Raw genomic sequence first — 27,696 nt, forward strand, 5'->3', positions numbered from 1 at the left:
TGTACCACTATTCCAATCAATGGGTAGAGGGTGGGGATAGTTGCCCCGGGGAGGGTGGTTAGGCATCCTGGGTGGGTAGCGGGGGAGAGTGGTTAGCCCCTTAATTACTATAGCGGTTACTAACCGCTAAGGTGATTAAGGGGTTAGTGGCCATTAGTTTGTTTTTTTATTGTTATGTTGCTGCCACAGAGGACGGGGTGGAAGATGAGGAGAAAGACGAGGACAGCCTTCATCCTGGCATGGTTAAGTGCAACTTTAATTTACTTAATGCTGGCTGGATAATGCTTTCTTGTTAATGGGCAAATGAGCTATTATCCAGGTCTGGATAATAGTAATTTTGCCCATTACTGTACAGTATGTGTTGGGAGTGGGGGGTGCCCATTCATTGCCATTAGGATTATCTTTGCTTTCATTGAGGGTATAGGAAGCTACACTGGCAATCAATGAGTGTATTGGCTAGTATTTGGTTTTAATGTTTATTGGGGTTAGTGGGGGTGGGTGAAGGTGATATTTGGCCCATGGTGGGTGTCTATGCCTACCGGATGTGCAGCGGGAGTGGTTAACCCCTTCATTATCTTAGCGGTAGTAAACGCTAAAGTAATGAAGGGGTTAACTCCTCCCGCTACCCTCCCGGTATTCATAAACCCCCACCATGGGCCAAAAACCACTTTCACCCACCCCCGCTAACCCCAATAAACTGGGCAATGGTGTTTAACCCCTTCATTACCTTAGCGGTTACCTGCTAAGGTAATGAAGCTGCCTGTAAATGTATTTCTATTACATAGGATGGAAGCAGGGGGTCTCCGGAGCTGGTATTAATGTGTATCAGCTCCGGAGACTCCCAGCTTCAATCCAATGCAATAAAAATAAAAAATACATTCTAAGTCCTATTTGCAAATCCCATCTCACCACTTGGGGTGGTGAGATGAAATTTGCAAGGAGCTCGCTAGCCGAGAGCCTCGGTGATCTCATCGGAGGTACTAGAATAGGGTGAGTTAATCAAAAACGCCAGTTGGAGCTGTTTTTCAGCACTCGCTCAGTGTGTTTGAGCATGAGCGCTACCACTCGGGGAGATGCACTTCCCAAACGAGTTTGGCGGGTCATCAGAGCTTTCTGAATAATAACCTTGCCCAATCGTTCGGGAACTGCTCAAAAAGCTTGATGAGTTAGTTATCGAAGTTTATAGAATAGGCTCCTGAGGAGGAGACCACTCACACAGGGACCACTGGTCATCACCTGGAACCTGAAATGTAAGCAGTTTGAACGATTTGTGATTGTTGTCACTTATGAACCATATTAGGATGTGCCAACATGGGTCCCAAAGCCCACATCACTCCCTGATCAGAAGGCAGTAAGGACCCCCACGAAATCGCCCAACTAAGAGACTATATGATTTAACCCTTTATATGCTGATACAAAGCTGATTTGTTTTCTAGATGAATAAAAACCGTACTCAGACGTACCTTCATTGTTTCCTCTACACTGCGACAAGGCCATATTTACTTTGAAATGTTATGCTATAAGACAGGGGTGCTCTACTCATGTCATGAAGACCCTCCCTCCCCCACAACAGGTCGGGTTTTAAGGATATCCCAGCTTCAGCACAGGTGGCTCAATCAGTGGCTCAGTGTAAGACTGAGCCACTGATTGAGCCACCTGTGTTGAAGCTGGGATATCCTTAAAAAACTTGACCTGTTGGTGGGGGGGAGGGGGGTCTTGAAGACTGGAGTTGAGCGCCCCTGCAATAGGACACCTTCTGGCCCGCTCACTCTTATGCCATAGCACTGCTTAGTTAATATGCCACGGGGTCTTCAGTCACACAGATTCCGCAATGTCATCTTGTGAGACAGAATTCCGAACTGCGCTTCCCACAAATTCCAAACTGCGCTTCCCACAAATTCCGAACTGCGCTTCCCACAAATCCCGAACTGCGCTTCCCACAAATTCCAAACTGCGCTTCCCACAAATTCCGAACTGCGCTTCCCACAAATTCCGAACTGCGCTTCCCACAAATTCCAAACTGCGCTTCCCACAAATTCCAAACTGCGCTTCCCACAAATTCCAAACTGCGCTTCCCACAAATTCCCGAACTGCGCTTCCCACAAATTCCAAACTGCGCTTTCCACAAATTCCCGAACTGCGCTTCCCACAAATTCCGAACTGCGCTTCCCACAAATTCCGAACTGCGCTTACAATAAATAAGTGACACATTCATAAAAAAACAATCCACAATGTGATGAATACTCCACAATTAACACACAAACTCTAACACGTTCCCTGAAGCCTGAGGTTGTGATATTCTCATGCCCAAGAGTAGAAAATCCAATGTAGCAAAAGAAATAACCAACGGCATAAAGTGGAAATGAAACAGTGCGATCCAATTGGAAAATAATATGTCCTCCCTCACTCCAGTGTAATGAACTCACAGGATGATTTCTTTGTCTACGCGTGGTATTGTGGAAAGAAACTCATGGGCACTCCTCCTGTTTCTCCCCCGTTACTCCTCTCTCATGTGAACTCAAAGGAAGAAAATGTGCCAGCAGTATAATACTGTTTTAATGCGTACAAAAGATGTGTGCTATGCACTCGCAATATAATGACTAAAAACCAGCATTGGAGAGAACAACAGAGCAGAAAAGAGCGACTTGTGCAGTTTCCGCTGCTTCTCAGCGGTGCTGGTCCTGGGGCAGAGTGAACCTAATCATTTGGAGAACTTAACCACCATTCGATGTATAAGTATTTCCAGCTTCTCATCTGTAGCGTTCTGGCTGCGGATCCTCCAAGCATCAGAAGCAGCAGTTGAGGTTGAAACCTGCTCAGCCATGTCAGCAGTACAGCAGTCCAGCTGAAATAGCCGAGTTTGTCAGTTTCTAATGTGTATTTATTTGAATTTGAAACATGTTCATTGGCGTCCTGATAGGTCATGCTAAAATCCCAAAATGGCGTGCGCTAATAAGACTTTTTACCAATCCGCATGTGCAGATTATTGGGGAACGTGTCCCGGAAACATGTACGTCCCCCATAAATAGCGCTGCTACTATTACTAACAGAAGTTATTTTTGCATCTCCTTAGCTTTGAGGATACCCTCATAAGACGGAAAATGACGTCCGTTCTGTAGATCTACCCCATAGTGTCTCCAATCATTTCACAAAGTTCCAACAACATAACTCGCAAAGACCAAATTTTCATGGGTATAGTAGATATGGTTCATCAGAATCGAAGAGGGGGCGATAGAATGAAACCAATGTCACAAAAAGAGACGTATTGGATATATAATTTAAAAAGTCTGGTTCCTCAAGGATTAAACAATGATATAGACTTGCTTTCCTTTCTTGATTAGAATGATGGGTCTATTTGGTTGCAATCAATTTTCTGCTGCTATCAAAATAGATACAATTAAAACATCAGTTTTACTTTATCCGCTTAAGTACGTATGCATATTATGGAATCTGGGGGATTATTTCTTACAGGGTCATAGTATTGTTCTCCGCTGTTTTTTGTGAGCCATTACAGTGTGTCATTTTACTTACAATGTATTGTTGCAACAAGGGCGTAAAAACACAATGCAATTGTATGTTTCTTGTCTCTCTTCTTATTTATTTTATTTATTTATTTATAAAATGTTTTACCAGGCAGTAATACATTGAGAGTTACCTCTCGTTTTCAAGTATGTCCTGGGCACAGAGTTAAGACAAATAATACATGGTTACAAGTACAGTTACATAAATGAGCAGGGTATACATTATATACAAGACATTGCATGCACAGTTAAAAAAATATATATTATAGACGTATGAAACAGTTACAGACCAAATTAAAATGTGTGACAGCCTTAGATTTGAAAGAACTTAAACTGGTGCTGGATGTGAGAGTCTCTGGTAGGTTGTTCCAGTTTTGGGGTGCACGGTAAAGTCTTCAATAGAATCATTCTATATTGTGAGAAACATTATATATATATATAATATATATAATATATATATATATATATATATATATATATATATATATATATATATATATATATATATATATATATATATATATATATATATGATTCTCACTCCACTGTATGCAATTATACTTTTAAAGCTGCATTATGCCACTATAGTTAGATCATAGAAGAATTTGTTTTGTGTATTTATATTTGGACTGTCTCTTTATATAATTATGTATTCAGCATTGATTGGAAGCACAAGAGTATATAAGGGGTAGCAGCAGCAGCAGCTTTTCATCACCCTTGATGAAGCCTCGGCGAAACACGTAGGGTGTTTGGAGACGAGCAAGGGAGCCAGGCCGAAGTCCCGCAAGACAAGAGGACCAAGTCACGTGTGGCAGAAGTATTCCCAACCCAGGCCCTCGGAAGTGAGACTACACAAGTCGCTCTGTTTTCTTCTCTGCTGTTCCCTCCAATGCTGGTTTGTAGCCATTATATTGTGAGTGTATAGCACACATCTTCTATACGTTTTAAAAACATTAAAACAGTGTTATACCATTTGTGCTTTTCTTCCTTTGAGTTCACATAAGGAGGAGAGTGAGAGTGAGAGGATGAGAGTGAGGAGTAACAGAGAAGAAAGAGGAGTTTCCAGGAGTTGATTGTTGCCACAATACCACACTTCTACAAAGAAATCATCTTGTGAGATCATTACATTGGAGTAAGGGGTCACATTATTTTCACATTGGATTGCACTATGTTTTATTTTTTTCTTTGCAAACCAAAAGAAGATGATACACTTTCCTTTCCACGCTTTCCTTTCGGTCTCACCAAGTTTCTTCTTTAATGTATAAAAAAACCCGCAGCAATAGAGAAATAATCAGCACACACAAGGACAGGAACAAGCCTGACGAAAGGGCCAGGAGGCCTTGAAAAGTTGCTTTATTGTGCACATATAACAGTGTGTGCCTGCTACCTTTTCCTTTCCCTGTGTGTGCTGATATATTTTTTCTGTATTGGTGCGTTTTGAAGAAACTTGGTGAGACCAAAAGGACAACGTAAGTCTATCATTTTCTCTGATTTATTTTTTGAGTGCTGATCTAGTATGTTCTTTTCCAGCTCTACTGTATGCACCTAGCTGTATAGATGCAGGATCACAGCACCGCTAGCTGAATTATAGAAGACAGGGTGAGTGTAAGTTCATTCTATTTCTTTATTTTCTCTTTGCGCCAGACACTGGAGGTTATTTCTTGTTCAGCAATGTAATCTTGCTCATAGAAACGGGTGTCCAGTTACATTAGTAAATGTTGAAATCTCCAAGAAGCACTTAATTTTTATAAATAACATCAAAAAAGGAAAACTGTGATGCTATTACTCATCATTAAGATATGTCGCACACTATATATAAAAACGATATAAACACAACTCACGCTAAAAAATACCTGCACCAGACAACATCTATATAATAATGTTACGTGCGCCAATTTTGGGGCAGTCCAACCTGGCTCACAAAACAGTTTGTAAATGATGTCATTTTCTTCTTAAACAAATGTAATCATCCTTAAAGCAATATAACTACTACCCATATTCCAGCTGTTACATTACCTCCTTGTTAGAATACTAAGCAGGAGAAGGAAAGGACACATTGCCCGCTGAGAAAGGGTAACACCCGATCCACGGTGACACCCGACCCACGGTGACACCCAACCCACGGTGACACCCGATACACAGTGACACCCTGCGACACCCGGCACAATGGGTAAAGTAAAGGAAGTCAAACTCCTCCCATGATTCACATGTTTACAAACTCATTTTGAAACATTATATTAGTTGGCATACTTATTGGTTTTTTTATTTTGTTAAAGTAGGGCTAAATAACCCAGATTTAACTACTTAATCAAAGTACTGCCATTAGTTGCTCTTGTTCCCAGCAGCGAATGCATATTTAAAGTGGATTATTTTATCAAATAAATGTAATGAGGATGATATCACGGACTATTCTGTTTTGCTTTTTAATTTTAACAAGTTTTTCTAAACCTGTGCTGCAAAGGTGGGCAATGTCATTGTGATCCAATGTGGCATTCACTTTAATATGTATGTGTGTGACACAAACACACCAAACTGATATGGTATCACTCAGATATATTAGGTAAACGTCTCTATGTATGAGCACAAACACTAGAGATGGGAAACATTTAATTTGTTTGAGGTTAAAATTACCTACTTTTTTTTAAAAAACGATTTAGCAAAAATCAGTATGTTCGTAAACCATATTTGACCCTTTATATACCGTAATGTGCTGCTATTTCCGCTAAATTCATGCAAAACTGGTGAAATTCTGAGCAATGCGAACTTTTGAGAAATAAAAAATAAAATACGTGAAAAAACGTTGGAAAGGACAATGAAAGAGTCACAATCTATAACACACACCCACTACTAACACAACTCCACAGTTACAGCACCACACTGTTTTATTGTTTGCACTAGGTCTTTGCAGGTTTAAGAACACTTTTAGAGAAACAGTTAGTTGGTTTGGGTAGAGTTTCTGTTTATACGTCAACAGCTTTGGAAATGTTACAAAATGTTGACATCCCAGTTAATATTTTAGTCTTGAAGGTCAGAAGCTTACTGTAATCACTGCATCTGAAATAGTAGCAGACGAACACGCCAAAACCTTAGAGTTTGATCAATTAAACATGTTTCTGAATTTTGGATTAAATGGAGTGATTTTAGTGCTGCTTTAGAAACCCGTCTAGCAAGGAATTCTCGTACTTCAAGCAGGAGATTACTAATGCATGTGCATGGTACTTTGCTACTTCAAAATGTAAAAATGTACAAGGTTTTGTCAGCACGTTAATGTGAACCTAGATAGACAAACCAGTATAAAAAAATAACTGCATTTTCTACCTGAATGGTAGAGGATAAAGTGGATGGTTTACATTATGAAGTCATAGTGGTCTCTTTATAAAGAAAAATAATCCACTTTCGCCTGAGTTTTATTTTGGAAGATGTGACACTCGCTCTGCCATGACGTAGACGCACAGCTGGCTTGGAATATTGCGGGGCTCGGTGCCGGACATGTGGTCCGGGGCCTCGTACCGTCTCCCTCGCCATCTCTTCCTGCACCCTCATCATGGCGCCGCTACGTCAAATGGCGTTGCGTTGCCATAACAGTGACGGCATGACGCCATTGCTATGGTGACGTTGTTATGGCAACGTGACTCCACATGGCATCACGGCGTCATGTAACGTCCTGTTGTCATGGCAACATGACGCCATTTGACATTGCGGCGCCATGATCAGGGACCCTGCAGTAAGACATCGCGCAGGAGAAGGTTAGAGGGTTACAGAGGTCCTGCACTCTCTTCCAGCAATTAGTTTAATTGTTGTGGGGAAGCACTCGGGGGAGAAGTGAGACGTGAGAGAGAGAAAATTAGGTGAGGTGATGGTCAGAGAGAGGAAATGGAGAAATCAGAGAGAGATGTTTTTAGTGAAAACCTGGTCTAGGTAGTGGCCATCCTTGTGGGTGCTGGCTGCAGTCCACAGTAGAAGGCCAAAAGACGAGGTTAGTGCCAAGGCATAGGGCACTTTATGGCTCATTAAGTTGTCTTACACTTCACTTGGGGGGAGAGGGGCAGGAAAAATATTGGCCGTCCCAGGCACATAATTTGGCATATCCCATTATAATACACTATGGGGGTTATTCATTAAATTATGATACTGCTGATCAGGGCTGATCTCTCAGAAACTCCTAATGACTTCAATAGGCGCGACCGAAGGTTAAATTAATAACCTCTTAATATTGGATAACTTCTCCTTATCTCGTCTGATAACCCATGTCCCAAATGAGAGCTGGTGCACACATGGACAAAAACCATTATAAAATGGATTGATAGATTCACACCCAGAAATGCATGATGAAAATGTCTCCGTATGTACCAATTTCATGGCAAAGGGGCATTCATGTCCATTGATACATTGACACCACTTAGTTATAAATTCCCCTCTGCCTGGTCATTTGCTTTAGCAATGCCCAGTGTTGTATCTGGCAAGTTTTTGGGGACTACCCTACGACTAGGAAAGGTCTCCTCATGTTATGCCAATGTACCTTCAACTTTATGTAGAATTAACATTTCAATATGTGCCTTTCTCAATCAAATCAGCCTGGTGTGTTCCTTCTCTATGGCATGGAGGCAGCAAGTAACCTAGAGACGAAAAGGAAACCTCCCTGTGAGATTGCTCAGTGTGGACCCAGCTGCTGAATGCTTAACACCCTGGTAATGACACTGTAAAAAGCTTTAGGACTTGGTGTCCTTTTGCTTGTGTTGTAATCCAATTTAAATAAAGCGAAAGGTGATTTTCCTGGGTATTGTGTTTGTAGTCAGAGGAATTTGGGCTTAAATGCTCAGCCCGCTGTTTGTCAGGGCATCAGGTGGACACTAAAGCGGTCATGGTTGGGTGATTGAACACGGCAAGCGTGAGACTAAATCTACAAACACAGCAACAGTTGGGGGTTAATGGAAGGCAATGCTGATGGACATGTAATTCCCTTACAGCATTTCCAGCCATTTAAAGTGACAGTCCGTACGTAGCAAGTAAAATAAAAATCACATTACATTGAAGGACTCTTAAAAACATCTACTACATTCTGTTATTTTATTATTAGAAATGATACAATAAGCATTAAATCACTACAGATTCGTCCCATTGACCCCTGTGGAGAAAGTTGCACCCATCTTAACTTTAGTCAAAAGTCTATGAATTTGGAGGTTGATATCCCAACGATTGCAACATCATCATAATAAGGAAGGAAGGCGGGGCTGGAATCACCTTAAAGAATGATGGTACATCAACAAAACAAAAGATGTAAATAAAAAAAAGCTAAGTACCCAGAACTGCACCTTTAAGCAAATAAATAAAGTTACAGTTCAGTGCAGTCAATGTTACTTATGATGTTCTTATATTTAGAATCATTTTCCACTCCATGCTTATATAGATTAGTTACATGTACTGTCTGATGAATCTACATCTAGCTGCCTCTTTGTTTTTCAGCTACACACAATCCTATTGTACCTCTTTCCTAGCCATTACACTGCTTAGCCTGTGATCTCCATAACTTACGGCCTCACATTGGCCTGGGCCAGGGGGAGGCCAACTGCAGTCCTCATGGGCCACCAACAGGTCAGGTTTTCAGGATATCCCTGCTTCAACACAGGTGGCTCAGTCATTATGTGGTGTATGGTGTAGATCAGGAGTGGCCAACTGCATGCCTCAAGGGCCACTCACAAGTGGGGTTTGAAGGATATCCTGAAAACCTGACCTGTCTGTGGCCCTTGAGAACTGGAGTTGGCCACCCCTGGCCTAGATGCACTAAAGGTCTATCTACATAACCTTAAGACATACCGGGCACCTGCTCATTTCCGAGGGTCATATAAGGCTACCAGCCCAATGAAATGAAAGTTGTGTTCTGTGCACTTCTGTTCACTTCATCTAGGGCCTGATCACAATCATTGTGATTGCTCCAGGAGTGAATCCATGACCAGAAGGGCCCGAGGTCCGGCGGGACCACCCTGGCACTGTAAAGGTAAAATTTTGGTGTTCTAAAAATTTTTTAAAGAAATTGAGGAGAACTTTTTTAAATTACTGCTGTATTCCCTAATAATTATTTATTCGTATATGGGTAGCGATATTCATATTCTTTGCATACACGGAAATTGCATTCAATCTGCGTTAAATAGCCCTAGCGATACACGTAAGTGATTATTTTGCCCTTGTTTGGCAGCTGGAAACATTTAGGGCCTCATGCAGTAAGCGTTGATAAGGGAATTATCGCCATTTTATAGCCAAAATTGGGTTTGAGATTCAGTAAGCGCCGATAAGTGCTTGATATCGCCATGTTTCGGAGCCGATTATTTTGTTATGGCCAGTCGGCTGCCGATAAGCCTGTTTTCGCCACTGATCGCCACTTTTTTAAATCGGCTGGATTCAACAAAAAAAAACAGCTTATCGGGCCTGATCGGCACTACGAAATTGAGATGTTATGGCCAATTTCTCCCGCCAACTAAAGTTGGCAGTTTGGAGGGGAGAACGATCGCTAAGGCTGCCGCAACGGCACTTAGAAAAAAAAAACTTCTGTACATCAATGGAGTCAATGGAGCGGGGACGTATAACAGTATAGTACTGTTTACGTTTCATTGCTCACAATACAAACGTCATTTGCATTACAGTGTGGGGGCATTCCCTGCATTGTGTCACAGCTGACGTGTATTATTTGCATAACATTATACTTTTACATGTTTGCAGCATTTGCGGGTCACATTACTCATCATGTGATGATGTGCCAAGGGAAAATACTATACTCAACTCTTAAAGGAGAACCTCACATCATATCACACATTTTACTGAACTGAGCGACAATTATTTACATGATGTTACACATGTCACACATGTCACACATACACAGTATATTCATCTTCCTTTACATTACACAATGCTTGTAATGTGACACGCATCTTTAAACGTTCATGTACATCTGTCTTCTCATGTTTACATATACTTTTGGGTCCTCCCTATTTTCATGACGTCACTTATTGGACGCTCAATCACATTGCATGTTTACATTGTAACCGTAGCATTACAAGCACTTCAACCTAACTTATACACACATGTACAGTAATTCAGCATTGGGACACCTTGTTAACTCATTCTATACCAACTATCCTCATTACACAAATGCATGCATATGCACACGACTATTCATTGTTGTCAACATGTCACAATAACATGCCTAATTACACATGTTACACAAAACTTTTCCCACGTCAATCTCAGCCTTTTTGCCTAATTACATGACTGACTGTTGCGTTCACAAGTGTTACATGCATTGCACATGCAACTATTTATTTGCAACCAATGTTTCTACAAAGGTTCACGTCACATCATTGCCAAATATCATCATTCCCTGCAGAATACACACAACAAATACTTATAACAAGAACTGCACACAGCTTGCCACAGAAGTACTTTATTATGTTAATGTAACACCTTGCATTTTACTATGTCACCTGACATCATCACATACCTATTTAAAGGACGCCCATTACCTGATCATTCACAGCTACTCATTTCAAAATGTTGAGATTGTTTAGGAGACGGAGGAACATTCTTTTCTATGACATGCTTGATGATGAAGACAATCATATAGGGCAAGGGAGGGACACACCGAGGGACAGTGACAGGGACAGTCACGCGGATACGACAGAGACAGGGAGAGGGACAGGAGATCAGAGGAGAAGACAGAGGAGACAAGTTGTGCCTCGTCCGCGTCTGTACAGGGAGAGAACCCTGTTAGATGGGATGAGTGAGGAGGAGATTGTAAGTCGCTATCGTTTGAGTTCAGCAGCAATCTTAGCTCTTTATCAGGAGATAAGGGGAGATTTAGATTTTTTCACAGCCAGAGGTCGTGCAGTCCCTGGGCTTGTTAAAATGCTGTGCTCATTACATTATCTTGCTTCCGCGTCATACCAGACAACTGTGGGCATAGTGGGCGGGGTCTCGCAATCTACATTCTCGCGGGCCTTGACCCAGTTTCTCTATGCACTCAATAGACGCGCTAGGAATTATATTCATTTTCCTACAGAGGCGACAGAGTGGCTGGAAGTCAGGACTGGCTTTTATAATATAGCAGGGATACCATGTGTGCTGGGTGCAATCGATTGCACACATGTTGCTTTGATTGCACCTAGTCAGAGTGAGCATGTGTACCGCAATCGGAAGCACTACCATTCACTCAATGTACAGGTGGTATGTGATGCGACGATGAGGATAATGCATGTGGTACCCAAATTCCCTGGTTCCAGTCACGATTCCTCTATCCTGAGGAACTCTTCAGTCTTCCATGCGTTCGAAGAGGGACATTTTGAACATGGTTGGCTGCTGGGTGAGTACACATTTACATGTTATAACACAAAACACATTTTTATTTAGGAATGTTGGCATTGTACAATTTGATCACTAATGTCAGCTTATGTGTGCTCCATTCATTATAGGTGACTCAGGATACGGAATTAGGCCGTGGCTCTTGACTCCGGTGCTAAACCCTCAAACTGAAGCAGAGGAGAGGTACAATGCAGCCCATATATCTACAAGATCTGTTATAGAGAGGACATTTGGCCTACTCAAGACCAGATTTAGGTGTCTGGACAGAACTGGTGGGGCTCTTCTATACAAGCCTCAAAAAGTGTCTGATATTATCCTTGCCTGTTGCATTTTGCACAATGTTGCACTCAGGCACAATGTACAATCAGACCTAGCTGAGCCTTTGGTAGACGAGCATCCCACCCATGTAGCTGCTGAAAATGAACAAACAGCCAGTGGTGGCCAGACACGCCAGAATCTCATCAATTCATTTTTTTCTTGTAAGTAAAAACATATATGTTCCAAGTTCTACTTTTATACTTACATTATGTTATCTTAACAATAATGTTTTTTTATATACCCTTCTGGTAGGACACAGATGAATATGGGTTGCACACCTTTCTTTTCTCTGCTGTGTGCACAAAGGGATGTGGCACCGGTATGTTATTGTTGCACAGGTTATATAATCCCTCTTCAATTGTACTTTAGTTGTGTGTATGTGAATACAACTGGGGTAACAAAGCACTAATATTTTAGCATTGTGTTGTTCCTTATGCTAACACAATACACATATTATGCCCATACTCATTCATGCTTCTAGTATGCTTACATACAATGTTATTGGTGCAGTGTAACATGTACATCCATATGATGTGTACACCAGGCTGATTTACATTTTGAATGTCATGAAATATACATGGTGTTGCACATTTAACACCAAATACACACTTTGCTGTGTTGTTTACGGTACTGAAGATGGCATGTCAATGTTTGCAATTTATATATTGTTCCTTTGCATTATAGGTATATCTCCAGTATGACTGATCATGGTATGTATATTTGCTGACATCTCTCATAAGATGTGCCTACATCAATCTTCCTATAATTATTTGAAGTCAAAACCCAACATATTGGTTTAAACACAAATGTTACATATATGTACTTTCTGTATCATGTATATGCATTTAGCTACTCTTGAGCTTTCATGTGCATTGTATTAGAAAATGATTACTCCCATTTCATCACATTTTATGTATGTTTCCTTATAAATTCCATTAATGTAATATAGAGGTGTTTGGAGACAAGGGGATAACTGTAGTTATTTCTTTACTTACGGGAGATCATTCATCACGGATGAAATTGACTGATCATAAAACTCCATGCATGAATGCCTGCAATCACAACAATGCGTACTACATCTTATATTTAGCAATGTTGGTGTTTTGTAATGCTAGGAATTAATAGTCAACATTAATTTACATTTGTGACATGTGTATGTATAAGTCACACGTGTGTGTCCTACATGTACCAAGTGTTAAACTGTTAACAGAGAAGACAAATTTGTCACTAATGTTACTGGCATTTAGCATTTATAATTTACCAATATGACAATGTTGGTAATATTTTTGCAATATAAATCACGTCACTTCATCATTATCATGATGATAATTATCAAGTATTGTCACAATTGTAACGTCAATCACGTGCACATTAGCATAGACACACTTTGTAAGACAACTGTTTGTGTCTGTATCAATTTGTGTAGGATCCATGTATAACACCGACAAATGATAACACCAGCTTTATTATGGTAGCTTATATCATCATATTGACTATACTATGTATTTTTAGAACGTTTAATAAACACAGTAAACTATAGTTAGTTAGGTTAATGAAATATACACAGAAACGTACTTCATTACATGATGTTGATGTCATAATCAGAACATCATGCATTGTAGGGGACCACAACATCTGGCCAATAACATTATTTGCTACAGTCCCAAACCATTTTATCAACATACCCATGTAACAAGAGATTTTTAACAAGAAATGGCTAGTTGGTTGTAAGTGTCCTTTACATTGGGAGAAGGAGTGGCTCAGTGAGTAAAGACACACACTGGCACTGAGATTTTGAAGCAGGGGAGTCTGGTTCAATTCCCGGTGTCGGCTCCTTGTGACCTTGGGCAAGTCACTTTATCTCCCTGTGCATCAGGCGGCAAAAAATAAATTGTAAGTTCCACGGGCCAGGGACCTCAGCCTGAAAAATGTGTCTGTAAAGCGCTGTGTACAACTAGCAGCGCTATACATGAACATGCTCATATTATAATTATTATTATTATTATTATTATTATTGTTACATAGTTTCGACAGTCATACGTTCCATTACACAATATAATTCACAAATGTGTTAGCAGAGTGGGAATGGTTGTTATATATAAAACACACCATGCCATAAAATGATAGTAGTCATTAAAGAACACTCAATAAAAATTCATGAGGCACTATTTTGCAACATCATTATGTTAATTAAGTGCTTATGCAATATAGGCATAAGGGTATCACATTTTTAATTGTTTGTTAATAAGCGCTGCAAGCAATATAAAATTAGTTCCATATGTAGTATAGTAGTCGGTGGCTCCTCCTCACAATCATCTCATATAAAGGTAGACTCTTCTGAAATCATACATTGATCCGATTGTATCTTCCCCGACATCTCTGAAATACAGCAAACACATGATGGTCAAATATGGCACCTTACTATATATGTATCCGTGACAACGCATTACACAGCTCTATATGATTGTGTACATACACACGTCACTCACTTATATGTTAGAAGTACAAGTGTACATCAGTATGTAATGTTTCTTTAAATTTGTAGCAGGCATAACTATGTATATGATGTGAACGTTGCCTGTATACTGAAAAATGTGCGCGCACATCTTAGTGTGCGCACGCACTTCACGCTTGGCTGCACTAACTGTTAGCGCATGCGCAAAACAAAGCGTACGTTGTGCGTTCAATACATCTTGAAAATACCATTAAACATAAAATCTTTATTTCAAAAACAATGAATACGAAACTACATTCGTTCTAAACGAGTACATCTGTATTCTTTTTAAACAGACGTGTTTGGACAGAAAGGACGGCTGATAACACAATGCGCAAATGCAATACGTGTGACGTCATGTTAAACCAGCGTGAAACGCACGCTAACTCTCCTCCCACTCAATTAACATTCTGCTAACGCCCAGTTTACGGCTACAAACACTGAGCCGCACACATGACACACTGCAGTTACCGTTACTATAACAAAACATGACAGCCAATAGGCTTTGAGGCGCGCACGTCGCTTGGGGGCGGGACTTACATCCGTAATCCTTTTTAAGGACGCCTTGGGCCATGACAAGGGTCCCACGTCATACGTGGTGGACCCGCTTTTAAATGTTGCATGATAACAAAACAGGTATGTGTTAGAGTTATGTTAAAATGTTGCTACTATGGTTAAAGGGATAGGAAAGTACGTATATTTATTCCGTCAGCAATGTGTACTACTCTTTCAGGTTATACTATATTGTATTCGGCAACAATTTCTTTGTGATCGCTACATGTTATGCAGTCTGCAATGTTACGCTGTATCCACGCATTGAAAGGGAAAATGGTGGTTAAAAAAAAAAAAAAAAAAAAAACATTTAAACGCACAGTCAACGCATAACGGTTGTTATATTTACCATTCTTCTAGAATTAACTCTTCGTCTGGCTGCAACTGGTCGCTCCAGAAATGCAAGGCATTTTCATCCACGCTTGACCCACCCGCTGAATCCAGTATGACACACATCTCCTCCATGAAGCGCTCATAGGAATCGCCACTGCTTTCTTCAAACAATTGGTCGGGAGGTAGGTTCATTTCTTCTGGTTCCCATTCCAATGCATTTTCAGCTGAAAGGCTTGGTACATAATCATAGTACTTTTGTTGTTGTACAATGTGGGTTTCAGGAATGGAGGGTGCAGATATTGCAGCAGGTATCGATTCACACGGAACAGTAGTAGCGGATCCATTGCTATTGGCATTAGGAATAAATATGCCTTTCACAACAATATATGTGCCCTCTTTCAGGGTAAAATGCTTTTCCTTTGCAATCTTCCAGAAACCATAGGTGTGTTCTAGCTTATCCTGCACACGTTCAAAAAAGTCATTAGTTGATAAAGTGAATCTTATTGAGGAATTAAAATTCCGCGCATGCCTACGGTCTTGGTAATAAGGATATTTAGCTCGAATCAAATCATAGATTTGGCGGGTGCTTGCTTTGTGTCCGCGACTGTTTAAAATTGCTTCTGAAACCATGTACTTATACCCTAAAAGGGGATTCATATTGTTAACGAATTCATCAGCCATGTCAGAGTAGCACAAAAGATGTGTGCAGTTCTGTCTTCTTTGCTCATCAAAATGATTCTGCTCAATGGCTAACAAATTCCTGTGTTTCGTTTTCAAGGTCAACAAAAGTAACTACTTTTACTCCTTATTTCAAACGCCAATTGGATGTGTCCTTTTAATTGGGTTAAGTTTTGTGGTTAGTGATAGGCGAATGTGGGAAAAACATGTATCGTTTTTTTATCTCGTTTGTGAAAACATTCCTACACTTATTTCAGTAACATTGAGTTTTCTAGAAAAATAACAAAGAGCACTGTGTGAAAATAGTGCTTAGACAGCCATATCAGTAAATACACACACCTGCAAAATGAAATGTTTTTTTCCCACATACATTTCTGTGTGTATTTGAAAGTCTGGTTAACTACCTGTCTGCATGAGTTTAAATACGTGTGTATCTATATATATATAAATATATCTCTCTCATAAAAATATATATATATATATAGTGTATATTGTACTATATGTATAGTGTGTGTGTGTGTGTGTGTGTATATATGTATATATATATATATATATATATATATATATATATATATATATATATAATGTATCTTTTTTTTTTTTTTTTTTATATTGCAGGAGTACACACAACATATTGATGGCAGTAAGTAGGCCTTGTATGAAACCTATTTAAATGGTGATAAACATGAGTGAATTAAGTAATAAACATTTGTTTGCACCCAATAATGTTAGAGGCTCACACTTAGTATAGTTGTCAAACATTAGGCCTGTATTATTAAAATAGTGTGTTTTCACAAGGAAGCATGAAGTGTATGTTTTTTGTAAATACATCTATACCAGTTTAGATAGTACTATATATATACACACACACACACACACAGTGTGTGTCTGTGTGTGTGTGTGCATATATCAATACATACTACATATATTTTAGTATAAATTCAGAGATGTTCTTGAAACAAGAACACATAAATGATTAAAGGACAACATTACAATGGCCACCAAAGGTAAGTAATATTTAACACAAAATCCTGCTGTACACGTACAAGAAAGATGTTTGCAGTTAAATAGGTGCTTTTATAATTGCATGAAAATAATATGCACATGCAATGATTACATCAATTAACACACCCAAATGCAATGTTTTGCTGCAAAGTCAATGGCAGCTTCTCTAAACTTAGCAACTGGCTCCTGGTGGACCATTACTGAACAGACGATTAATACATCAATATTTATAACACTATTCATTAATTAGGAGTGTTAACATTTCCAATACTTCACGTGTACAAGAACATACTTGAAAGTTTGGAAACAACACAGTCTTCAGCATACATACAATAGTAATTAGATAATCTGAAGTCAACAAAACAAGGCCAAAGACATATTTTGTGAATTTTAAAATTTATTTTTTTTGTTCTTTTTGCGAGCGAGTAACAGGCCTGCTTGTTGTCTCTTGAATTTTCCTTTTTCTTTTGCCACCAACTTTAGGTACAACAGAGCCACTTTGACTGGCCTCTGGCACTTCACGGGCAGGGCTTGTGGCCAGTGACTCACCTACAGGGCTTTTGGGCAGTGACTCACCTACAGGGCTTTTGGGTAGTGACTGTTCACCTACAGGGCTTGTGGCCAGTGACTCACCTACAGGGCTTGTGGCCAGTGACTCACCTACAGGGCTTTTGGGCAGCGATTCACCTACAGGGCTTTTGGGCAGCGATTCACCTACAGGGCTTTTGGGCAGCGATTCACCTACAGGGCTTTTGGGCAGTGACTCACCTACAGGGCTTTTGGGTAGTGACTGTTCACGGACAGGGCTTCTGCCCACTGACACATGTGAGCAAGTTGGTAGACACTGCACAAGTGATGGTTGGTCTGTTTCATGTGTGTCTTGTTTTGTTTTTGTCGCCTCCTTTGTAGGTGTCTGCTGCTGAATTTGTACAGATGGCAGCAGTAGGATGTCATCAGGAACCTGCACAGCAATGTCTGCTACTTGACCGGTAACATTTGGGCCTGGTGAATGAATATCAGATGAATGTGGTGAAAACTGACCTGCATGAACAGATCCTGGCTGGGAGGTGTTGAATTGTGGTACATTAGTCATTCTCCAGTAATTAGCTTGTGTTTGCTGAACAACTAATGCTTCGAATGAGGTGTTGATTTTTTGCAACTGTTTAGGCACTTCAATGAAGACTCTGTGGAGATGTGCCAATTGTGAAACTGTTTCTTCCTGCAGTGCAATCATCCTTTCCAGCACTGTCATCAGGTCAGAATGGCGACGATTTTCTGCTTCCACAATTTTTCCCTCAGAAGCTACAATTGCATCATATGTGGTATTTGCTGGACGTTTTGGCGGTAAAACAGTTTCAATTGGAACCTCTTCATGGTCACTTGCTTGTATTTGTGTGTCTATGGCGGCGGCGGCGGCATCATCATCATCATCATCATCATCATCATCAAAATCCTCTTCATCATGTTCTACAAATAAATGTACACATTATTAAATGGCATGTTAATCTCTGCTGTGTTACTATGTAATTGTACTGTGTCATAAGTAACAACTAACATGTTTCCATACGTTTTATAACCTCACATTAAAAACTACCTTGACTTAAGAATAATGTTTGGACTCAGTATGAAATATGAGTGAATGAAAACTTGCTGTAAACTCACAACTCCTACATGATAGTTAACATCACTAACACAATACAAGTTGCCTTACACTTCATTTTCACTGACACTAAGTAATCCTATTTAAAGAAGATGTGCAAAACAAATAATGAACATGACAACATAACATATAGAAGAGCACATATTATATGGCCACCAACTGATACACTCACCTTCTAGGTGTGTTGAGCTGGCTGACCCAGGTGAAGACACTTGTTCAGTCTCAGGTGACACATGTCCTTCAGGGGCAACTATATATAACAATAACATAAGTTTTACATTTACATGTGTAAATATTGAACAAACAGTTATTGTATGTTCTGTATTTATGAGTACCTAACAGCATCATTTCCTTAACCCAAAATGTGTGTGTGAAAGTGAACATAAATAGTTGTAATAACAATGTACATGCCTGTGTACTTAGAACTTTTGAGTTCCCTAACATAAAACATACTATGTTCCTGCAGTAATGCGTGAGGATAAATAGATAAAATTTGTACATAAAAATCATATGTTGTGTAGTGATATCAGTATCATAATGTACATAACTATCATGAGATGACCATTCACAATGGTTATCATGAAGGTGGTCATATTGCAAAAAGTGTTGTTTTTGGTAGAGGATATGTGTGGTACATTAATATAAGATGTGGCACACATGAATGTGGCTGTGACTAAACAAGACAACACATGCAGTGTGTGATAATGTGTCGTTGATAGTAGTAGTTCAACTATAGATATGAGTGAACTAATGTGTGACGTACGCTTTGATAAGTAATGAGTTGTTGGGGCATTTAGTAGCTAAAGTGAAGCTTTCAAATGAGTGTGATTAACTTCAGTTGTGCTAGTCAGGTTGTAAGAACGGTATTCCCTTCCCCAAAAAGCCTAATCAGCCACACCTTTCAATTACTTGAAACAGGTGAAAATGGTGTGAACTAAGTTGACCCTAAAATGAGGCTGCAATTAGTGTGTGTGCTGAACCCCACCCCCTCTGTTGAAGTGTATGCTGTGATGAGATATTAATTGCAGCTGCTTTAACACAATGGTAGATGAGCTAAATAGTCGTGTGCAGTTTTTAAGTTATGAAAACAATGACATAAAATATGATACGTGTGCCTCATTATGCTGTCTGTATATGAGTTAAAGCAAAAATGGACCTTTTCATAAACAACTATAGATGTGTTAGTGCAAGTGATGTTTGTAGGCCGTTGCATGCAATATATTTGATGCATGCTTAAAATAGGCAGTAATGTCATGTTTGTCGGAGTAAAATAAATAAAATACACAATAATATTCTACATATTTCTGTTCTGTACCTGTAGCTAGTAATAATTTCTGATTAACATGTGTTACACATGTGTACTACCCTGTTGTTCCCCATCTTCGCCCACCATCAATTGCTTCCACTGCAGCAATGCATTTTGGGAATTCACATGTAAATGAGCACGCAATGGCACGTGCTATATTAGTTACTGCTTTTAGTAGGACTACAACATATATGTCTATTTTGAGATATATATATATACAGAATCAGACATATACATATATAGATACAGGTATGCTTATATTGTGAAGACAGTATAAAAAGCAGTGTAACTATGCAAAATAACTGTAAGCAACGACACGCCTAGTACAGTAATATTTCTCACCTGGTGGAAATTGTGAGGGGTAAATTCCTATATCACGGTCACCAGGTAAGCCTTCCACGACGACGGGAAGTAATTTTGCCCGAAGCAGCTCCTCCAATGGACTTAATATGAGACGTTGTGGTGTGGGCCCACCTCCAGTGCCAGTAGCATGCACGCGTTGGTGTTGTATTTTCTTTTTCAATTTGGACCTAATATCATCAAATCTCTTGTGACAATTCCGCTTGTCCCTCACATGATTCTCACACGCATTGACACCAATGACTATTGTGTCCCACATTTCTTTTCTGCTTGCTGAACTTGTCCGCCCTTGAAAAACATATAAAATATATGAGGTAAATGATTAATAATAGAAGCACCAGTTTCCTACACTGCTAGCTGTTCCAAGAGATAGCAAACATGCTGTTTTATGTGTAATATGTGAAGCACATGAGCATTCACTACTAAACCTATACATGTAAGCAAGGTTGCATTCATATTGTATGCAGTTATGGCAAATTGACCGCCTGTGTTTAGTTGTCCTTGTAAGGCATGATAAAAAGCTGTGTTTCCAGACTAATTAACATAGAAAGATATTCTGAACCCATATTTGCATATGAACAATACTCAGATGACCTAGGATCACATGTATTTGAATAATAAATGTAAAGGTACACTTACCTAGTAAATGTCCATATATACTGTCATAGTGCCAGTGACAAGAGCTGTATTTTCCTGGTCATTGAAGCGAGGATTACGTGGCTTCTCCACACGTTTCTTCCGAGCAGGTTTAGGGTCAGAGCTTGGCTGGTGCTGACTGGACTCTCCTTCTTCCAATGGAAGAGCCTCCAAAAGCTGCCCACCAGCAAGCACGCCACCACCAGACACCCCATCAGCAACTGCGCCACCAGCAGCACTCACAGCACCAGCACTCCCACTCCTAGCACCAGCACTCCCACTCCTAGCACCAGCACTCCCACTCCCAGCAACAGCACTCCCACTCCCAGCAACAGCATTCCCACTCCCAGCAACAACACTCCCACTCCCAGCAACAGCACTCCCACTCACAGCAACAGCACTCCCACTCACAGCAACAGCACTCCCAGCAACAGCACTCCCACTCCCAGCAACAGCACTCCCACTCCCAGCACCAGCACTCCCACTCCCAGCAACACCACTCGGTGCACCAGCAACATCACTCCCCTGAACAGTACGTTCACTCCGACGCGTACTCGCACGAGTAGCACTCCCACTCCCACCAGCATCACTCTTCCCACGCTTTGCGGGCATACTTCCAGCACTCACAAAAAACAGACAACTAATGTACAGCCAATCACACGAAACACTTCCACATATAAAACAAGACAAAGATGTAAACAAAACAACAATGGACAAAGCTCACCCAATACACAACAAGTCTCTCCGTCAATATGCAAATGTTCAATCAGCCAGCTCTGTGCGTCTCTCTCTCTCTCACTCCCAACAACACAGAGAATGATTAGCAGTACACGTTGCCTTTAAATATGGCGCGCAATCCAAAACATGCTTGTTTCGCCTGATTCAGCAAGATTTGTGATTGGGCAACCTATCAGCACCCCGCCACGCACGCCGATACACCTGTGTGTGATCGGATAATCATCGTGAGAGTGGGCGGATTTGTTTTCGGGTTGATTTTGAATGTATTCGGCACTTACTGCATACGGAGAGGAAAAATCGCCATTAACATGACTAATCGGTAAGCTTGCCGATTTCACTTAATCGACGCTTACTGCATGAGGCCCTTAGTGAGGTTGAAAGAGTGGCTCAGTGAGTAAAGGCACTTTGTAAAAGTGTCCCTGAGTTTGAAGCAGGGGAGCCTGGTTCAATCCCCGGTGTTAGCTCCTTGTGACTTTGGAAAAGTCACCTTATCTCCCTGTGCCTCAGGCACCAAAATCATAGATTGTAAAGTCATTCATACCTGGAAAATTCGAAGTACAATGCTGCTTACCGTGCACTGTATTGTAATTGTGAAACGTTTTGAGCTCCATTTAGAGAAGAGCGCTATATAAAATAAAGTAGTTATTACATGTGCTTAATTATGACAACAATGACTTCAAATAGTGAAATGCCAGGTTCATATTGTGAACTGAGAATAAGTTTGCAAATATTTTTCTTTGCATTTGCCACAGTATTTTTGTCTTAAACTTAAAATTAATTGAAAGGAAAACAATATTTTAGCTGGTAATGAAGTGAATAAAGACGGACAATTTAACATCATACTGCTTAATTGGATTTTGTGTCATTCATTTTACCAATCATTCTACTTGGTCTGTGAAATTTTACATGATGAAACATTTAAGTGTTCTGCGATTAATAGTTTCTCCTCCCTGAGGATTTCTATTGATTAAATTAAATGTATCATTCAAATATTAATTCATGAAAAATGTAGCTGGAAAAGATAGTGTAAAATGATTCACACCTGTCTTTCATCTTTGTTCTGTATTATATTTATTTTATTCAGCAAACCATATATGTTTGATTAAGAAAATTAGATACCAATGTGTAAAAATCAAATGAGCTGCCTTGTACAAGCTTACAATGTACTATATTCAGATTTGTTCTTATGAAACTCAGCACAGTCATATCAAGTCTATTATTGTATATTTAATATTCAAGACCTCCATTCCCAAAGATTCAGTATCTGCATAAAGCAGACATGGTGCCTTCATTTAAAATGGGACCTAGATCACAAACAGGGAATTACAGACTTGTATGTCTGGCATTCGTAGTGGGGAAACTTCTTGAAGGTCCCTTAAGGAATAATATTCAGGAACACCTCTTTGGATAATAATGTTCATGAGGGATAGCGAATGTCAAACTAATCTTATTTGTAAAAGTAAGTAGTAATACATATCAAGGCAATGCAGTTCGTGTTATCTATTTAGATTTTATACAATGCACACAATAAAGGAAATCTGGGTGCCAATATTTATGCCTGGATTGGTAACAAGTTAAAAGATAGGCAGCAGAGAATGGAATGAATATATATATATATATATATATATATATATATATATATATATATATATATACACATATATATATATATATATATATATATATATATATATATATATATATATATATATATATATACAAATACAACTGTATGCTCATCTGCATGTCTTAGGCAGGTCTGCAACCCCACCTTTCACCATTATCACCCAGCATACAGCACTTCCACTGCAGCAAGGGATTCTGGGAAATGACATGCAAATGAACACGCAGTGCCACTTTTTGCTTCAAAAATCATTTTTAACATGGTTCCCTATAGGCTTAAGCTTAAGCTTGCATATATATTTCAAAGACTACCAGGATATTTGAATGTATAAAATGTGATATGGAAGCATCATTTTGCCCCTGTATAAATGCTTACCAAGACCACACCTTGGTCTTGCTTACAGATCTAGATGAAACAGTAGCTGTTTGGCAAGTTTACACCATAAGGCTAGAATGGACCCATCTGTTTGCCTAGAACAAAGATTAAGATGTGCAATCAGAATTACTGGAATGATCTAAACAAGATCTGAAAGTGTCTGTCTGAATTAGAGTTGCCAGGTGTCCAGTATTGAACCAGATTGTCCTGTATTTGGACACCCTGTCCAGTAAAAAGTGAGAGGTAATACTAGACATGTATGTGTATACCGGTATTACCTCTCTGGATGTAGTGACCTGACCGGCTTGGGGGGCCATGGGATTTCCCCGAGCAGGGCTATTGCTAGGGGGGAGTTTCCTCCATCCTGATTGGCTGCATTACCCAGCAGCAGCCAATCAGAAGGAGGTATCAGGAGCCCTGAGGGCCAAGGAGAGGAGGAAACAGCATGGAGTGGAGTGCGTGCATCTCTCGAGCGCGTGTGCGCACCTCGAGCATGTGTGTCTTGATGATGTGCGCGTCTCGAGCGTGCACGTGTGTGTCTCGACCGCATCGCACCTTTCATCATTATGTCCAGTATTTTTGGAGAAGCCGCCTGGCCACCCTAGTGTGAATGCAGGTAAACATGGGAATGAAATCCATACATACAGAATATGACTCTTAGCAGATTTGTGAGTGGCCACGGAGCCTTTCTCCTTCCTTCTCTCTTCTTTATAATGGCAAACGGACACACACATTGAGAATCATAATGTCCTTTTTTCGTTAAGAACAAATATTTGTTGTGAAGACTGTTATGCCAGAGGCTTTCATTGCACTATTTGAAGTATTTTGAACACAGCAGGGGCTCCTTGTCCTCTGTGCAGTGGTAATGTGTTTGTAGAAGATGCAGTGTTTGTGCGGCAAAATGATCTATATTGTGAAAACACACAGGCCCTTGTGAGACATACTAATATAGAGACCAAGAGGTTACCAGATTGGGAATCTGGATCGCACATGTCTACATTTTGGGGTAAAAATCTGGGTGAACAGGAGACTTCTGTGGTCCCCTTTTTTTAACCACTAGTTCGCTAGTAAAGGTGTCATTTCTACCTTTTGTCTGGACTTTTGTTTACTCTGAGACAAAACATAATCTACAAATAATTGTGTACCATTTAACGGTTATATTTCTACTGATGGATATGTAAACAAAACATGTCCTACCCCCTACCGCGCACATCTTGGTGCTTTAGCAGAATAAGCTGCTGTATTGCTATAACTTCTATTTTTTATTTATGTATTCAGTATTTCTCAACTTTAACAATCTTTGTGTTAAAGTGCACAGAAAAAGGAGAAGTGGATTCAAATGTATACTTCTGCCCCATATATATATATATATATATATATATATATATATATATATATATATATATATATATATATATATATATATATATATATAAATATACTGTATATATTATATATAAACCGTATTACTTTAAAGTTCAGTCATTTGAGTGGCAGTTCTTCAGGGCTCAGAAAGGGGTGTGCCAGAGCCTGTTTCAGAAGAGGAAGGGGATGTGACTTTATAAATGGTTGCTATAGACACAAAAAATGCTTGTTACATTATAATACATTAGTCATTCAGATTTGTTTACCCTGATTATAGCTGAAAAACAAATAAAAATAGTTTGAAACAAAAAAAGTATTTTCTCATAGTAATATGAGAGCCTTAATAGCCCAAGCAAAAGACGGTTATCTTTAACAGATTACAAACGGAAGAAGGCTGACATCATATTACTACAGGAAACACATATTAGCAACAACAGCTTTCCAAATGTTTTTGACAAACAATTTCGACACGGTTTCCTCTCCTCGGCCACCGTCGAAAAGAGAGGTGTAGCGATTTTATTCCACAACAGGTTCCCATTCGTATTGGAATAGACCAAAAAAGACAAGGAAGGCAGATTCTTGATCCTAGTCGGCACTATACATGGTCAATCCTTAACCATTGGTAATGTATACGCACCATGTGAGTATGACCTGTTCTTCTTCACATCATTTTTCAATACATTAAACAAGGTAGCCAAAGGCTATACAATCCTAGCAGGTGATTTCAACAAAACCCTAGACCCTGATCTAGATAAATCTAAGACAGTTAGGAGCAAGCGAACAAGTCAGATACCCTATTAGCTAATTGAATTAAAAACAAAAGGCAACTATAAAGACACGGAACAAAAGCCGTCGGAGTCGCTCAACACCCCCCCTCCCCCCCTCCCTCCCTATCCCTGGTTCCTTTGTCCGTCAGGTATGTCATGTCACGTTATGTATGTTGATTGGAGGAGAAAAAAGGAAATATGGTGAATCGTTGTAAGCCAATGGATTGTGTTAACATGTATGTACTGTTTCACCTAATAAAATGAAAGTTATAAAAACAAAAAAAAACAAAAGGCAAATTATAATATACAGGCAATTCGGTTAAAATCGGGTAATATGACATCCAACCCTAAATTGATAGTAGAGGAATTTAAAAAGTACTATGAAAAGCTATATAATGTAGAGAAGGTCACACATAATGTAAAGGGGAGTCAGGCTCTGAGAGACTTTTTGTCGGACTTGGATCTTCCTAGGTTGAGCAGAGAGGAAAGAGAAGGGCTACAAGCGTCTATTTCATTCATTTACAAACAGGATAAGGATCCAACCAACTGCAAAAGCTATAAACCAATCTCGTTGATAAACTCAGATATCAAAATCTACTCTAAAATGCTGGCTAATAGACTAAGCCATATCCTGCCTAGACTTATCCACCCTGACCAAGTGGGATTTATTAAAGGTAGGCAGGCGGCAGACAACCAGACGAATCATTGATCTTATTGAGATAGCTAATACAAAAAATATCCAAGTAATGGTGTTGAATCTGGATGCCGAAAAAGCTTTTGACAGGATTGATTAGCCATATCATAATGCTACGCTTGGAGCGTTCGGTTTTGGGGGTAGAATATTAAAAGCAATCGAGGCACTGTATTCCAAACCAGTGGCAAGAGTAACGCATCAGGGCTTTCCATCCAATATTTCCAAATTAAGAATGGCACAAGACAGGGCTGCCCACTCTCGCCCTTGCTATTCGCATTAAGCATGGAGCAACTAGCAGCCCAAATTCGGAAGAATCCAGACATAACAAGAATTAAAATTAACGACCAAGAACACAAGGTGGCTTTATATGGCGGATGATATTATTTTGACGTTATCAAGACCCGTCACCTCTCTGCCCAACTTGTTCAGTCTTATGGGGAAATTCAATAAGATATCTGGGTTCAAAAATAATTAATCAAAATCTGAAGCTCTAAATATACATTTACCTAAGGAAATTGAAAGAATTATAGATATAAATTTCAACTTTAAATGGCAGCCCCGTGCACTTAAATATTTGGGAGTTCAAATTATGAGTAATTAGAAAACCCTTTAAAGAGAAAACTATCCCAAATTACTCCGAACCCTGAGAGGAGACATTCAAACTTGGTCCAAATATATCTCTTGGATAGGCAAGTTATATTGTTTTAATATGAACTTACTGTCACACTGTGCTCACCACAAACAAGGCGTGACCACGGTGTTGAGGTGGGAAAGGATATAACGTCACCCACAGCCATGAGGGCGCGTCTGGATTGTATATTTGGTTAGGGTAGCCGGGTCGGGGTTGGAGAGGTATGGATGGTGCGGAACGTTGCAGGTACTATTAGCCGTGTTCAGGTTTGGAGAGGGTAAAGTCGTCAT

At 39.7% G+C, this 27,696-nt stretch overlaps 1 protein-coding gene across 1 annotated transcript; it reads right to left on the reverse strand.

Moving 5' to 3' along the window:
• Positions 1 to 1,815: 1,815 nt before the first annotated feature.
• LOC142503307 (uncharacterized) lies at positions 1,816 to 27,696 on the reverse strand. Its single transcript, XM_075615456.1, has 4 exons — positions 27,657 to 27,696; positions 19,083 to 19,160; positions 18,072 to 18,717; positions 1,816 to 2,188 (listed from the first exon to the last, which is right to left on the reverse strand). The coding sequence occupies exons 1-4, from the start codon at positions 27,694 to 27,696 to the stop codon at positions 1,816 to 1,818; spliced, it is 1,137 nt and encodes a 378-aa protein (XP_075471571.1).

This window comes from Ascaphus truei, chromosome 10 (assembly GCF_040206685.1).
Source record: "Ascaphus truei isolate aAscTru1 chromosome 10, aAscTru1.hap1, whole genome shotgun sequence".
NCBI lineage: Eukaryota > Metazoa > Chordata > Amphibia > Anura > Ascaphidae > Ascaphus > Ascaphus truei.